Here is a 17,001-nt window from a genome sequence, read left to right on the forward strand (position 1 = left end):
AAATTTCTAATTTCCTTTTTCACTTGGAAAAAAAATAGGAACGTAATCACCTTCAGCAACTTATTTACAATATGAAAATTGATATATCTTTTTCTCAATAGGTGGCAAAATAAGAATAAATAACACTATCACTGTTCTCTGAATGCTTGTCTAGACAACACCAAGTAACTGCTTTTTCTTGTCCTAATATGCCATAATTTAAATTTTTTACACTTTGCTTTCATTTCTTTTATAAAATCATGGGGGAATAGTTTGTAACTCAAATGTATTTTATTTGAAAAGATCATTTTCCTATGTTAGCTTGATTGTGATGATTATTTCACAATGTATACATATGTTGAAACATCAAGTTGTATGTCTTAAATACATACAATTTTTCTTTGACAGTTATACCTCAATAAAGACAGGGGAAAAAAAGAAAATAAATTTTGGTTCTTCAAAATGAATTCACCAGAAAAAAAAAAAAAAAAAAAAGAAGGAAGAAAGAAAACGAAAGCATCATTTTCCAAAGCCTTAATTGGCCTTAGCACTGACCCACAAGTAATTGTCTGCACAATTACTTTTAGGGTGTTATGACTTTGGTGCAAGAAAAATTGCGATGGCTATAAACTCATCAGCTTTTAGCTTTAGCTGTTAAGATCTAGGAATAGAAGCTAGGAATAAATTTCTTCTTGATGAATCCATTCCTTTTCTCAAAAAGTCTAGATCGAGGAGACCGGAAGTATAAATGAGTTAGGAACAAAATCTTCTTTTGCAGCACTTATGCCTTTTCGTGAGTCTCTAAGCACAGAACTTCTTGCCTTGTATTCATTCCTCTTTTCCCTCTTTCCTGTGGAGTAAGGATACTGTGGTTCTCCTTAGGGTCATGATCCCCCATGGCCTCCCTTCTCTCTCCTCCCCCATTGCTCTCACAATCCCATATCAGAGGAATAGGAAGCACTATGCCTTTGCTGGTGCTTTCTTTGTGTAAGTTTAGTAATTCCTAGTTTTACCAGAATTTATATTCTTCACCAGACTGCATCGCCAGTCTATGTGTACCTTTGATGTAAGATACTGTTTGAGGCCTATAACTTCGCAGATTAGGTAAGATGTATACCTGGTTTCCTACAGACACGGGACAGAAATTTGCAAGTTTAAAATCTAAGAAATGCGTTTGCCCAAAGGCATAGTGATGCGTTAATAACTGTTCCTGTCCTCAGAGGTTTTTGAGTCACTTTGGCTCTATCATTATACAATGGCTTTTCTCTGGCATATCAGGAAGCATTTAAGAGAGAGCAACTTTGTTCATGACTATATGACAGATGATGGAGAAATCATTGCTGTGGAGGTGTCTTGATTAGAATTAAGGGAGCTATTCTGAACTTGACATCCACTGTAGAGCCTAACTGGATATCTCTTCCACATTTGGTCTCCAGGTACTAAGCACTCTCTTACATTAAGCTTTTCCTTGTCTATATCATAGGGTGTCAGCCAGCACTTCTATATAAATAATAGTTGGATTGAACACATATTCCAGGAAATATTCAAAGACGTTTGTATACATTACCTCCTAAGATGGGAATTTGAATGCACAAAGCAGTTGAATTTCACACATATTAATTTTTAAAATTTCTTAGACATAAAAACAGTCTTCAAAGTTCTTTAAGGTCATTTTGTCATAGAATAAAAAGCAAATATATGACTTGGAGGAGTACTGAAAGAGAAACAAGCACTCTGAAATGTGTTTCTGTTAAAGTAATCAGTTGGTTCATAGGAAGACCAAACAAGAAAGCATGACAGGGAGTAATGCAGCAATTGGACAGCCATGAAAGAAGGGCATTTTTGGCAAAGGCAAGGTGTGATCTTGAAACAGAAGAGATGGAAATCATAATGAAACCACAGCTACATGCAATAATGTAGCTTTTTTTCTTTTTCTTTTTAAGTTGTGGCTTGAGTGTAGCTGAGTTTTAAAACCAGGTGGCTAAGAAAATGCTTGCGCTAACTTATATCTTTCTTATGAAGTGTATGACGCCAAACAAATTGCATAGTTTCCAGGAATGGTGGACTTAGTATAGTCATGTGCCCCAGGACAGGGGGAGAAGTTTGGGATGAAAAAGTGTGTTAAATATCTATCGCTGCATAATAGATTACCCCAAAATTTAGCAACTTAAGTCAACAGAAATATTTACATTATCTCATATAATTTCTTTTTTTTTTTTTTTTTTTTCCGAGCAAGAATCTGTTAACAGTTTTATTATTTTTGTGTTAAATACCATGGGACAGGGTTGGAAGGATGAAAAACTCAGTCAACAACTGCCTCACAAGGGATAAGAAAAATTCTGCCATGATATTAGCAAAGGTAAAGGAGAAAATTTACACTGTAAGAGGCACCATTTCCCCACAGAATACCTCTTGGCATTTCCTGAATGAGTGGGATTAGCAATCTAAATAAATCATATTTCAAGAGGTAACAGCAACAGATAAAATTTAAAGGGATTATTAAAATAACATTTACAAGACTCTGAACAATTCTTGAACTCTTATTAAAACCACAAAGAAAGAACAATTCTTTATTTATGAATTTCATAAAGGACTGAATGTGCAATGACACCTGCTAGGGATGGTCTGGTGACGTTCACGCTGTCCGGGAGCCCAACACTCTGCTCTTACTGTGTTTCTAACCGTGAGACTGTTACAGGCGAGGCCTATATGACGCTGTACACACAAAGAATGGTCACTGTGGGCCGCACTACCAGTGAGATGGTAGGTAAACAAATCTTTTTCTGGTCAAGAGAAAAAAAAAGAAATAGCACTCTGCATGCTTCACTCTACAAGATGAATTTCCCTAGAAAGAATCCAATGAAAATGGCTGCAATTACAACAAGAAGTGAAGGAAGAGGACTGGTGACATTATCTCTGAACGATGCAGCTGAGGTGGATCCAGGTTTATCCGAATGTGCTACCTTTCTGAGCCTTAAGCCTTCATCTCTCAGGTGTCGGTTTTCTTCCGATAGCTTCATCATCTCTCCCTGGAGCCTCTTGCACTCTTCCATGAGCTTCCTCGTCTCAGTATCATTGAGGGAAACACTGTGTGGCTTTGGCACGGGCCCGTCCTGCTTCGCAGCGTTCAGGGGAACGGCTTTGCTGGGTTCAATGTCGTTCAATTTATCATTTTCATTGGGCATTTCAAATACACATCTCAATTTAGAATCCATCAATTCATCGGGTTTTGCCTCTTTCCACACGGCTTCCATATCTGAAATGTTTGGTGGAGCAAAGATGGTCTGTACCATAAACTTGTGTTTACTCTTCTCATTGGGGTCATAGTCAAAAGGCTGCAGCATTACTGAAACAGTCACAGTCAACCCTGGGTCAATAATTCCACTGTTGGGCCTCACACAGTATCGACGAGGTGCCGTAGTCTTCACTTTGAAACACACCTTTCTATCCGATGGATTTCGCAACTTAAGATTTGTAGTGACTACATCTGTGAAGGGGCCTTTAAACTTGAGGTCTGTGGGCGGGTCGAGGACCAGGATCTGCTCATGCTTCGCCATGGCCCCGGAGGCGGACGCCATCGGAGACAGCACAGAGCGGGGGCGCGCCCGCGGCGGGTCGCTGGCTGCGGGCGGGGGGCGGCGGCGGCGGCGGCGGCTGCGGCGCGGCTCGGCCCGACTTGACGCGGGGCCAGCGCTCGGCTCCCGAACCCCACGCCCGCCGCTCTGTCGCCGGCTCGCTGGGCCGCCCGCCCGTCCGCAGCTCCGGGTCTCACAACTCTCATATAATTTCTAAGGGTTCAGAACCCAAGAACAGCTTAGCCAAATGGTTCTGGCTCTTGAAGTTGCAGTCAAGCTGCCATCTTCTGAAAGCTTGACTGAGGCTTTGAGGAGAATCCACTTCCAGATGCATTCACATTGCTGTTGGCACAAGGCTTCAATTTCTCACCTTTTATTTTTATAACCTAATCTAGAAAATGACAGTTACTTCTGCTGTATGCTAATGATCAAATAGACCAACTGTAGTAAGATCTGACTGGTGACTACACAGCGTGTGAATATCAGGAGATGGACTGTGGGAGGCCATCTTGGAGCTGGCTTTGTTTATGGTTTATTTTCATAAAAAGTCATTTGACCCTTCCAGTTAATAAGGCAGCATCTGCTTATACACCTACATCCTTTTGGGTTATACAAATCGTAACCACAGGAATTTGGAGCTGGAAGAGACTGTAGAGATGATCTTCTAACCCAGTCTTTGTTTTCTTCTAAGATTCATCAGGATGGAGTAGGGAAAATAAAGCTCAGTGGACTTCTCTGGTGGCGCAGTGGTTAAGACTCCACGCTCCCACTGCAGGGGGCCTGGGTTCAATCCCTGGTCAGCGAACTAGATCCCACATGCATGCCACAACTAAGAGTTTGCATGCCACAACTAAGAGTTCTCATGCCACAACTAAGGAGCCCACGTGCCACAACTAAGGAGCCAGGTGAGCCACAACTAAGGAGCCCGTGAGCCGCAACTAAGGAGCCCACCTGCCACAACTAAGACCCAGCACAACCAAATAAATAAATATTTCAAAAAATAAATAAATGAAGCTGGGAATACATAAATGCCTTGCCCCAAACCACCCTCCCCTCCAAAAGCTGATTCAAAATTTTATCTTTAGACCTGTCAGTACCTTTTTATAAAGTATCTGAATCCACAAATTTTTGTTTATGATTTATTTTACTGATAAATCACAAGAACCCAAATGTTTAATTTTTTTTCTTTTTTATTTGTTTGTTTTTTGGCTGTGTTGGGTCTTTGTTGCTGCACGCGGGCTCCCTCTAGTAGTAGCGAGCAGGGGCTACTCTTCGTTGCGGTGCACAGGCTTCTCGTTGTGGTGGCTTCTCTTGTTGCGGAGCACGGGCTCTAGGTGCGCGGGATTCAGTAGTTGTGGCACGTGGACTCAGTAGTTGTGGCTCGTGGGCTCTGGAGCACAGGCTCAGTAGTTGTGGTGCACGGGCCTAGTTGCTCTGCGGCATGTGGGATCTTCCCGGACCAGGGCTTGAACCTGTGTCCCCTGCATTAGCAGGCAGATTCTTAACCACTGAGCTACCAGGGAAGCCCCAAATGTTTAATTTTTACGAGCCCAGATTCATTCAAGTCAATGTTCTTTCTTTTTTCTTCTTTTAATTTCTAAAAAAAATGTATTGAATGTTATTTTTTGCCCAATACATGTTAGAAACTGGGTACACTGTTTAAAATAAGAGAAAAAAAAAATCCCTTTTCTTTTTTTTTTTTTTTTTTTTTTTGCGGTACGCAGGCGTCTCACCGCTGTGGCCTCTCCTGTTGTGGAGCACAGGCTCCAGACGCGCAGGCTCAGCGGCCATGCCTCATGGGCCCAGCCGCTCCGCGGCACGTGGCATCTTCCCGGACCAGGGCACGAACCCGTGTCCCCTGCATCGGCAGGCGGACTCTCAACCACTGTGCCACCAGGGCAGCCCAAAAATCCCTTTTCTAATGAAGCCTACAGTCTAGTGGAGGGAGAAGATATATTTAACAAGTATTGAAATAGGTGCTATGTAGGACACAAAAATGAGAAAAATATTATCCTTGTTCTAAGAGGCTTAAAATCTAGTACAATTAATATTAGAATTATGTATATAAGATGTTAATTGGCATAATTTAACTTTTCATATGACTGATCTCATGGCACTAGTGTTAAGCTAAAAGGCTTTGTGGCTCTGGTGGTGGTAGCTGGATTTGCTGGCAGTCAAGCTGGGTCTATGTTACTTTAATGTGTTTACATTTGTTCACTGAAGTACAATGGATTTACAAGATTATACTAGTTTCGTTACCGACCAGGGTTCTTGGCTTTCTTAATCAATAGAAATTGATAAGAGGCCAGACAAATACAGGCAAGGCTTTATTGTGACTGGTGCTACAGCAGGAGGGAGTGAAAACAAGTAACAGGTTCCCTTGTTCCTCTCCTGCTGAGGGGGCAGCAAGCTGGTTCCTTATATGGGGTGAGGGTAGGGGTGGGTCCAGGGGTCGGGTTGGAAGGGTGACTTAGGTGGTCTGCCCACCCGCTTGGTGGTGCTGTGTGCAGGGTGCGTGTGCGGCATCCTGCTTTTACTCCCGATGCCATGCTTTTGCTGGGTTTTTGGTCTTTTTGTATCTTGTTAGTAATTTGCCCAACTGTGCATGCAGGCAGTTATTTTTAGTCCCTTATAGTTTCTCTGTATTTTGTTGCTGGAAGAGACGTTTGTCCAGGTGCAAGCACAGCAGCAAAGGGTCCCAGGTCCCAGCCTGTCTCAGTTTCAGGTGTCGAGCATAGTGATTCAGTACTTTTACAGATTATAATTCTTTAAAAGTTATTACAAGATAATGGCTATAATTCCCTGCGCTATACAATATATCCTTGTTGCTTATCTGTTTTATACATGATAATTTGTATCTCTTAATCCCATACCCCTAATTTGCCCTCCTCCCTTCTCTCTCCCCTTTGGTAACCACTAGTTTATTTTCTATATCTGTGAATCTGTTCCTGTTTTGCATAAACACTCATTTGTAGCATTTTTAAGATTCCACATAGAAGTGATATTGTACAGTATTTATCTTTGTCTGACTTAGTTCACTAAGCATAATATTCTGTAGGTCCATCTATGTTTCTGCAAATGGCATAATTTCAGTATATCGCATCTTCTTTATCTTGTTTAGCCATTTGTCTGTGATGGGCATTTTGGTTGATTCCATATCTTACCTATTGTAAATAGTGCTGCTATGGTCATTGGAGTACATGTAGCTTTTCAAATTAGTGTTTTCATTTTTTCCCCTGATAGGTACTTAGGAGTGGGATTGCAGGATCATATGGTAACTCTATTTTTCGTTTTTTAAGGAACCTCCATACTGTTTTCCATAGTGGCCGTACCAATTTACATTCCCACCAACAGTGTAGGAGGATTCCTTTTCCTCCATATCCTCACCAACATGTGTTATTTGCAAACTTTTTGATGATAACCATTCTGACAGGTGTGAGGTGATATTTCATTGTTGTTTTGATTTGCAATTCTCGAATAATTAGTGCTGTGGAACATCTTTTCATGTGCCTGTTAGCCATCTGTATGTCTTCTTTGGAAAAATGTCTATCAGATCTTCTGCCCATTTTTTGACTGGGTTGTTTGTTTGTTTTTTGTTTTTTTTAATATTGAGTTGTATGAGCTGTTTCTGTTTTTGAATATTAACCCCTTATCTGTCATATCATTTGCAAATATTTTCTCCCATTCTGTAGGTTGTCTTTTCGTTTTTGTTGATGGTTTCCTTTGCTATGCAAAGGTTTTAAGTTTAATTAGATCCCATTTGTTTATTTTAAAATTTTATTTTGGGACTTCCCTGGTGGCGCAATGGTTAAGAATCCGCCTGCCAATGCAGGACACAGGTTTGAGCTCTGGTCCGGGAAGATCCCACATGACACAGAGCAACTAAGCCCGTGTGCCACAATTACTGAAGCCCGCACGCCTAGAGCCTGTGCTCCGCAACAAGAGAAGCCACCACAGTGAGAAGCCCGCGCACCGCAAGGAAGAGTAGCCCCCGCTCGCCACAACTAGAGAAAGCCCATGTGCAGCAACAAAGACCTAATGCAGCCAAAAATAAATTTTTAAAATAAATAAATAAAATACAATTTTATTTCTTTTGCCTTAGGAGACAAATCCAAAAAAATATTGCTATGGATTATGTCAAAGAGTATTCTGCCTGTGTTCTTTTCTAGGAGTTTTATGGTTTCAGGTCTTACATTTAGGTCTTCAATCCATTTGAGTTTATTTTTGTATATGGTGTGTGGTAATGTTCTAATTTCATTGTTTTACATGTAGCTGTCCAGTTTTCCCAGCACCACTCGTTGTAGAGACTGTCTTTTCTGCACCATATATTCTTGCCTTCGTTGTCATAGATTAATTGACCATAGGCACATGGATTTATTCCTGGGCTCTCTGTTCTGTTCCATTGATCTATGTGTCTGTTTTGTGCCAGTACCATACTGTTTTGACTACTGTTGTTTACATTTTTAATGTTTGTATAACATAGTCTTGTTATATACAGACTTGGAGTATATGCATGGAAGAGAAAAGTAATAAACAGAGTAGATGCAGTTAAAAATCTCTAATTTCATGCTTCCTTGTGGTGCTTAAATAATGCTAAATGATGGCTATCTTCCCAATACCAGCATCACATGTCATTAGGAAATGAGTTTTAAAATAGAGTTGGCATCAGGCTTGAGATCTGCATGGCATCATAAAAACTGGTTTCTTCTCAAAGACAGGGGATGACAAAAGTTGTTCTTCCAGCTTTATGGTCATTGTACTTCATCCATCAAATGTTTGTGTCCAGGAACCAAATCATAAATTTTTAGAGGAAGCTGTGTATAAAATAAACAGTTTCTCGGTGATATCCCCTTGAGAAAGATTTTTGGATGGAAAAGTTCTCTTTGGATGATTTCTGTAAACCCCATTCTGTCTCCTAATGAAATTCCTGTGGCTTTTCTTCTGACTGTCCTGCAAATACTGGCTGCTAACTACTTGTGATTCAGGTCTGTATTGTATGTGCAGCATGTCCTCCATTTGCTCCCCTGCACCAGGGCTGGCTGTCCCGGTCAGCAGCCAATTGAAGGGAGAGATGAAGCCAGATATAAACATTGAGGTTTAATTTTTTCTTCCTAGTACAGAGCAGAGCGTCAAACACAGGAACATACATAATAAATATTCTTGGATAAAAACAAGGGCTGCTATTAGCACAGTTTCCTGGCTCAGTATAGAATGGGCTTGTTTTTGCTTTCCCTAGATGATACTGAATTTAGGCATTTCTTGTAAAGAATTCTTTAGCATTATAAAGTATCCCAGAGGCAAAAAGAAGCTATGATGGTTGCAAAGGATCTGAGTACACTGGTGAAAGGGAATGAGATTTGGAGTTAGACAGAGATTTATTCATCCATCCATTCACTCAACACATATTTATCTAGACAGTGCATGTACTAGTGAATAAAACTGACAGTCCTGCCATCTTGGAACTTGCATTTTAGCAATGAAAATATGTGGTATGTTGGAAAGTGTAAGTGCTATGGAGAAAAAGAAAGTGAGGAAGGGGTGAGAGACAACAGTGAGTGGGGTTTACTTATAATAGGAGGGTTAGAAGGCCTCACTGAGAAAGTGACCTTTCAACATGTGAAATACATGGAGGAGGTGAAGGTGCTACATGGATAAGGGGGAAGAGTGTTCACACAGAGGGAAGAGCTAGGAAAAAAGTCCTGAAGTGGGTGCAGCAAGCAGGCCAGTATCGCTCGAGAGGAGGCTTGGGTATAAATCTAGTCCTGCTTCATAGGGTGCCTGATCTCCCTAAGCTTCAGGTTCCTCCTCTGAAAAAGTAGAGATGAAAATGCTTAGATAACTTGCAGGACTGTAGTGAAGACCAAACGAAAGAGTAAAGGTAAAGAACCAGAGTTTTAATTACAGTAAAGGATGTTTCATAACACTGATTACTGCTTCTGTTTCTTCTTCCTGGAAAATGAAGGAAATAAAAATACACTGTAGGTTTCTCATGAGAAGTAAAGGGTGGCAGAATATGCCACCCCAAAATATGCCTCTTTGGCATAAGGATTATCTTGAGAAACAGCAGACATAAGAGAAGCTCTGAAAACACAGAAGTTAACCCTTTTGTAAGGGAAATTTACATCTATAAGGAAATCCCCATTTGTAAGGTTATCTCCTTCTCTGTACCAGAAGAGAAAGGTGACTAAATCACAAGAAACTCATCAATGGAGAAGGCACCAATTTAAATCTGCATAACAAACCTTACTTTTGTTTACTATACTTTTCCTGGTCACCTCCCTATAACTGGCCTCTCCCATACCCTTGTCTCATTTGTCTTTAGCTGAAGACGATATTTAAGCCTGAATTCTAAACCACCTCTGAGAGTTATTCATTTTTTTCTTGGGCATCTCCCATGTATACATGATGTATACATGTTAATAAACTTCTGTTTTTCTTTTGTTAATCTGTCTCTTGTTACAGCGTTCCAAGGAGAGAACTTAGAAGAGTAGAGAGAAAATTATTTTTCCTCCCCTACAGGAGTAAATGCAATAATCCATGTAAAGTACTTAGCCCAGAGGCTGACACATAGTAGATACATACTTTATGGCAATTCTCATTATCAGATGTTTCAGTAAAGCATTCATTAGTATAGACATAGATAAAATTGGGAGAGCAACAGCAAGCCACCAACCAACAGGGCTGGGAGGAAAACAAGAACTAGGTCCAGGGCCCAAAGAACTAGGAAATAATAAGGGCAATGGATCTGGCAATCAGCACAGTGAGGATGAATTCCATCAAGGTTTTACTCAAAGCCATGGCAGACTTGGTGGGTAATCTGATTTATTTGAAGGGGCTGGAGTGGGAGAGACAGCAGAGCAGAGGCAAAAACTCGGTGAATCTGAGGCTTCAATATAGGAAATATACCCAATAGGTATCATAAAGTTGAGTAGAATCATCATAAGAAGACTTGGCCATAAATGGGCATAATTTGTCAAAGGAAACAGGCTAGGATGGAAGGGAGAGAGATTAATGCAGTATGTCAAGATGATATCCACATATGTGGAAGCCCATAACTGTTAGGTGGGAGTACAGTGGAGAACATTTGGATAAGGATAAAAGTGGAGAGAAAGCAAAAATGATATAGTTGTGGGAGGATACTAAAGACAGTTCCATAAGGAGTAGGAAATAGAAGTTGTATTCTGGAATCAGACAGCAAATGCTGGCCAAGCTAGCCAGAAGAATTGCTAGATCCCAGGTTCAGTTAAGAACCATGCATCAAATCCTTCAAAGTCAGAGCATCATGGTAGTTAACTTAACGGACCATAAAGGTGAGCAGATTTAATTTCAGATGTAGAAATGTGTGACATTTGATAAATTAACCTCTATTAACCTTGATTTTCTAGCAAGTAAAATAAAGATGATGAAATTCTTTTGAGGGTAATATATGAGAAGTCTTTTGAAAATGGTTAAACATTTTCCTAGGATTTCATCTTCCCATTAATGTAGAAACGACAAAGGGAGTTGCTATTTTGGATTTAATTTTGACCAACAGTGAAGAAGCCATAAGCTGAGTTAGGAACTTCAGAAGAAAGGGTAGAAAACACAAAGCAATTACCTACATTAGAGCCCTGGATAAAGAGAGGGGCACTCAAGGCAGGAGCCTGAGATCGCATCATTTCTTTCCGTTTCTCCAAGAGCTTCCCAAAGCACAACTTGACAAGAACTTTGTTTTTCCTCTTTCAACTGGACCACCCAGATGGCCACACATTTCCCATCTCTTTGAAATGCTCCCTTTCCCTTTGTCTTTCTGTGACATTTTTGTACAAACATTAATTTTTTTTCCCCCTAAGTGGTTCTGAAAGCGCAGAAGTCAGAGTCAGGAGCGCTCAAGCTCTCTTTTATTTCCTTTGTCCTGTCACTTCTCTACAAAATTTATTGTTCTTTACTAAGATACCATATAAGCCCAGGTTTTAACCACTCCTTCTGAGTTACTCACCTCTGAGAGCTCTCATGTGTACGCATGATACACATGTTAATAAACTTCTGTTTGTTTTTCTCCTGTTAATCTGTCTTTTATCAGACAGGGTGCTTCCTGCTGAGGTAAAGAGAATGTAGGAGGGTAGAAGGAAAGAGATTTTTTTCCCCCTCTACAGTAGGTATGCGATGACCCAGCATCTGAAAAGCATAAGCTGCCAGGCTTTTTAAGACTTAGGTCCGGTTGGGCACAGCATCACTACCACCACATTCTCTTGGTTAAAGCAGTCACAGGGCCAGACCAAATTTGAGATTGTGGGAAATACATGCCATTTCTCAATGTGGGGAGTGACAAAGAGTAGGTGGCCATTTTCAATCTACCACACTCATATTTAACCCAAAAAACTCAAGCCCTTCATGTAGACTTGGAAGTACCCAGATTGGGGTTGGAAGTAGGGAAGATATCTGTCCTAGTTGTAGCCTGTCGGCTCTCACCCCAGACTCCCAGATTCTTCTCAATTGCTTCTGGTCACTTTATTACCAACGATCCATTCCTTTGGGGTCTACTTCTTTCCCAAACAGGCCCATAGCTATACCTTCTCTAAGGTAACACTATCACAAGGGTGATAATGGAGAGCAATAGGATGGGAAGTCAGACATCTGACACCCCTATTCCTCCAGTCTTGAGCCTCCACTCCCACAGGGAGTGCCCAGCAGGCAGCCGTCCCTCTCCCCCAGGCCAGTGCTCCTGCCAACTTATTGAGGATTGTCCTGACTCTCTAGTTTCCTTTCATTTCCTCTCTTACACACGTTTTACGTTTTCTCTCTCTCCAGATGAGTCCAGAAGTCATTTTCAATTAGAAACATCTCCTTATCCCAGAGAGAAGCATGTTGACTTTATCGTGCTGGACTTTATCTCATCCCCGCCCCCCCACACCACAGTACTGACACTGGACCTTGTCTTTCACACCTAAAGGCCCATTAATGTGTGACATGGAAATAACAAGAATTGATTTCATGCTTTTTCTTATTAAAATAATAACTTCTGGGCTTCCCTGGTGGCGCAGTGGTTGAGAGTCCGCCTGCCGATGCAGGGGACGCGGGTTCATGCCCTGGTCCGGGAAGATCCCACATGCCGCGGAGCGGCTGGGCCCGTGAGCCATGGCCGCTGAGCCTGCGCGTCCGGAGCCTGTGCTCCACAACGGGAGAGGCCACAACAGTGAGAGGCCTTGGTACCGCAAAAAAAAAAATAATAATAATAATAACTTCCACTTTTCTCTCTTACGATTTTTATACATGGCCTCTCCTCTGTCCTGCCAGAGCTGTCTCCTTGCCGTGGGGAGGATGAGGATTGTAGCAGTAGGAAGGCAGAGGAAGGGGGAATAATATTCAGCTTTTGACTTCCAGAGCTGTCAGAAATGCAGTAATAGTCTTAAAAAACAGTCTTTGTCAAGAGAGGAAATGATTTCTAAATTCCATAAGCTATCGTTAACATATCAAGAGCAGAATCCAGTGGGCTAAAATGAAAGTATTATTCCAGGGAGAGGGAACTGAGGGTAAGAAAAGTACCTGCTACAAAGGGGTAGGAGGATTGGGCAGTGATGTTGTGGGAAGCCCACTTCCTGACCCTTAAGGATTATGGGAAGAAGAAAGGAGATAAAGTTTATGAGACAGGTGGTAAAAGGAAGTTGTGAGACACTTGTGTTCTTTCCAGGCTAAAGTCCTAGAGGAGGGAGGTCATCAAATCAGTACGAGAGAGCAGATAGCAAAACGGGTTTTGTCCTTTTCTTAATTGGAACCCTTGAGGGAACCCTTGCAGGGCGGTATCCAGTTCCCTGGGGGTGGATGGAATGGGATGCACGGGTGTTTTTCAGAACAGGGAGATGTGCAGAGACAGCTGAGGTAGAGATCTTGACTCCTTGGGGTCTGTGTATGGCTTGTGAGGAATCTAGAGGTTCTCAGATGCCCTCAGGGAGCTGCTGAAAGTAGATGAGATTAAGGCTGGGGAACTTGGTACAAGATGTCACTGTGTGGAGTTGAGGCAAAGAAACCCTGAGGCTGGGAACTCAAGGTGGGATGGGGAACAACTGAGATTAGTGGCTAGACTTCCAGTGGCTCTGTAGCAACCAGCAAAGGTGTGAGGTAGGCCGAGTGCCAAGGGTGACCTTAACCAAGCTAAGAGAAAAGACAGAGATGAGTTTCTCAGTTGCAGATGTTAGCAGCCACCACCTGTAGGACACTCAGAAGGACCCTGACTCACACCCACCTTAGTGGGTACCAACCAGCACACACCCAAGGACAGCGCTGGGTGGCCTGCACTGGAGACAGCAGAAAGACAGACACCACTCCAGCCCCAGCCCCATCTCCCCAGTGCTGACAAAATGTGAGTCTTGTCTACAGCTTAGAGCCATAATGGGGAAAGGGAAAGGAACAACCCAGCTCTGATAGGGAGTTAAACTTTAATTGATAGAATGTTTAGTCCTCACAGAATATTTTCAGTCAAATGTACCATTAATTAAAAAGAAAAATGTACCATTAATTAGAAAAGTTGATGTGCTCACCGCACCCCCAAATTGGCTGCTACCCAGCAGGATGGGAACTCATGAGGATTACGTCTATGACAGAAAATTTTAAAGTTACATGGTCTTTGTACATTTGAGTTATAGTTTGTGTTCATTTTGCAACTTCATTCCTCATATATTTCTCAATAAATGACCAAGTTTCCTACAGAGATGAATTCTACAGTTCCCCACTTCCCCCAGGATGCAGAAGTAGCTGTAATTAATTTGTTTTTGTTTTTTTTTTGGCTGTGTTGGGTCTTCGTTGCTGAGCGCGGGCTTTTCTCTAGTTGCTGAGAGCGGGGGCTACTCTTCATTGTGGTGCACGGGCTTCTCATTGTGGTGGCTTCTCTTGTTGCAGAGCATGGGCTCTAGGCGCGCGGGCTTCAGTAGTTGTGGCACATGGGCTCAGTAGTTGTGGCTTGCAGGCTCTAGAGCACAGGCTTCAGTAGTTGTGGCATGTGGGCTCAGTAGTTGTGACTCACGGGCTCTAGAGCACAGGCTTAGTAATTGTGGCGCATGGGCTTAGTTGCTCCGCGGCATGTGGGATCTTCCTGGACCAAGGTTCGAACCTGTGTCCCCTGCGTTGGCAAGCAGATTCTTAAGCACTGCGCCACCAGGGAAGCCTCTGTAATTAATTTTTAAAGCAAAAATATTTCTTCCCTTTTCATCAGAAACCATTATTCCTTCTAAACTCCCTATTTCTCATGTTTTATTTAGAAAGACCCAGAACTGGGAAAACACAAAACTCAGATCACGAAGCAATTTCTGGCACCTCCCCTCTGAAAAACTTGACCTTAAGTAGCTCCTGCCACCCTTCCATGTGCTTTGCTGCTTGTCTGGAGGGAGCTGTCAGAAGCTCTGTGTGTGGAGTGGCCCAGGTGTATTGGGAGCCACATCCCAGCTGACCCAGTTCTGTGATTTTTCTAGGTTCCCATCTGTCTCAGCCTCAGGTAACTGTCTAGCTGAATTACAAAAATAAAGTTAAATTAAATTCCTCTTTTTCTTAGTTTGAGATAAAGTTGGAATTTTTCGAAAGGTATTTTCAGTAAGAAACTGAGAAGTAATAAAAGAGAAACACAGTAAAGTATAAAAACCAAGGGTTTTTTGGATTACAGATTTATTACAGTAAATGGAGGAGGGCGGGGGGGATGCCCAGGCCAAGATCGTCTCAGATGCACAGCTTTTAGGGCATTCAACCATGGCCTCCTTTTCCTCCTCTTTATTCTGCCAGAGGACTCTTGTCCCGGATTCAGAACTACGCTCGTGATTTTCTTCTTCCTTTAAGCAGTGGTTTTCACCTGGGGTGGGGCTGGGGGTGGATTTAGCCCTAGGGGACATGTGGCAATGTCTGGAAACACTTTTGGTGCTCACAACTTAGGGAGGGTGGTGCTATTGGCCTCCAGTAGGGAGAGACCAGTGAGGCTGCCAAACATCCCACAGTGCACAGCACAACCCTCACAGCAAAGAATGATCCTGCCCCAAACGCTGGTTTTGCTGAGGTTGAGAGAACCAATTTTGAGAGTCATATCCTGTATGACAATTAACTGCTATGGTCAAAGGATGGTTCTCATTGGAAAAAAGACAAAACCACAATTCTATATTAATTAACTAACTAATTAATCGATCCATTCGTGTATCAGATATCTTTTTGGTATCGACTATTGCATGACCTTGCTAAGCAATGAACAAGACAGACAGCCTTTTCCCTTGCAGAGCTTATGGGCAAATGCAAAAGAGTCATTAAACATAAAAGTATACAAATGTTATATTTAATTGTAGTTGTGATAATGCCACAAAAAATATGGGCAGATAGGAGTGTACATATTTGAAGGGAAAACTAGCTTTAAAAAAATCAATAGAAAAAAATCAATAGAATATTGTTATATTTTCTTTTTAATATACTTTTTTATAAACTTATTTATTTATTTTTGGCCACGTTGGGTCTTCGTTGCTGTGCGTGGGCTTTCTCTAGTTGTGGCGAGAGGTGGCTACTCTTCATTGTGGTGCCTGGGCTTCTCATTGCGGAGGCTTCTCTTTTTTTCAGAGCACGGGCTCTAGGCACGTGGGCTTCAGTAGTTGTGGCATGCGGGCTCAGTAGTTGTGGCACACGGGCTTAGTTGCTCAGCGGCATGTGGGATCTTCCCGGACCAGGGCTCAAACCCGTGTCCCCTGCATCGGCAGGTGGCTCCTTAACCACTGCACCACCAGGGAAGCCCCTGTTATATTTTCTAAAAATTAAAAAATACATTGAAAAAAATTTTAATGTTTTATTCCCTTGAACTTTCATCATAAGCGTTTTCATCATAACCAAGGACATAGTCTCCTTTGTCATCCTTGGTTTTCCAAAGGAGAACTGTGACTCTCCTTGTTTTTAAAACGTTCATTTAAATCTCTTTTCCAAAATGTAATAGCCTATTGAAGCTTGTTTGCTGTGAGCACAAGCCCTACCCTCCCTGTGGATACCAAAGCAATTCTGGGAAGGGCCGGGGTTGGAGGGTAACGTTGGGTTAATCCAAGAATTTAGACCGAAGTGACAGCGACCAGTTTCCAGCTGGTGGTCAATTCCCTTTCCTGCATAAAGGTACTCAGTAAGCAACAAGATCCATATTTCACAGTGTTAGCCTATGGTCTTTTCCCAGGGGTGTTAATCATGGAAGCCTTCTCTGGGGAAAGGAACAGTTAAATTGAGACCTGAAGGATGAATTAGGCAAAGTTGGGAAAGCTGAAGGCAAGCATTCCAAGAATGTGAAGGTCTAGTAGGTACAGGCTGGCATATCAAAATAACCCTTAGACACAGGAAAAGTACTCACTATGGTCTCTTCCTTACTTGTTGTTCAAAGAGGTCAAAACTTTACTTTTACACTTGATCCTGAACGTGTAGCCCTATTTAGGGGGAAACGAGTGGTGGCAGAATTTGTTTCACAGTGACT

General features: G+C 42.0%; 1 protein-coding gene across 1 annotated transcript; it reads right to left on the reverse strand.

Annotated features, from left to right (window-relative positions):
* Positions 1–2,216: 2,216 nt before the first annotated feature.
* On the reverse strand, positions 2,217–3,750 carry LOC109547549 (vesicle-associated membrane protein-associated protein A). The gene has a single exon (XM_033866310.2). The coding sequence runs from the start codon at positions 3,555–3,557 to the stop codon at positions 2,808–2,810; it is 750 nt and encodes a 249-aa protein (XP_033722201.1). The 5' UTR covers positions 3,558–3,750; the 3' UTR covers positions 2,217–2,807.
* Positions 3,751–17,001: the final 13,251 nt, after the last annotated feature.

Source organism: Tursiops truncatus, chromosome 11 (genome assembly GCF_011762595.2).
Source record: "Tursiops truncatus isolate mTurTru1 chromosome 11, mTurTru1.mat.Y, whole genome shotgun sequence".
Taxonomy (NCBI): domain Eukaryota; kingdom Metazoa; phylum Chordata; class Mammalia; order Artiodactyla; family Delphinidae; genus Tursiops; species Tursiops truncatus.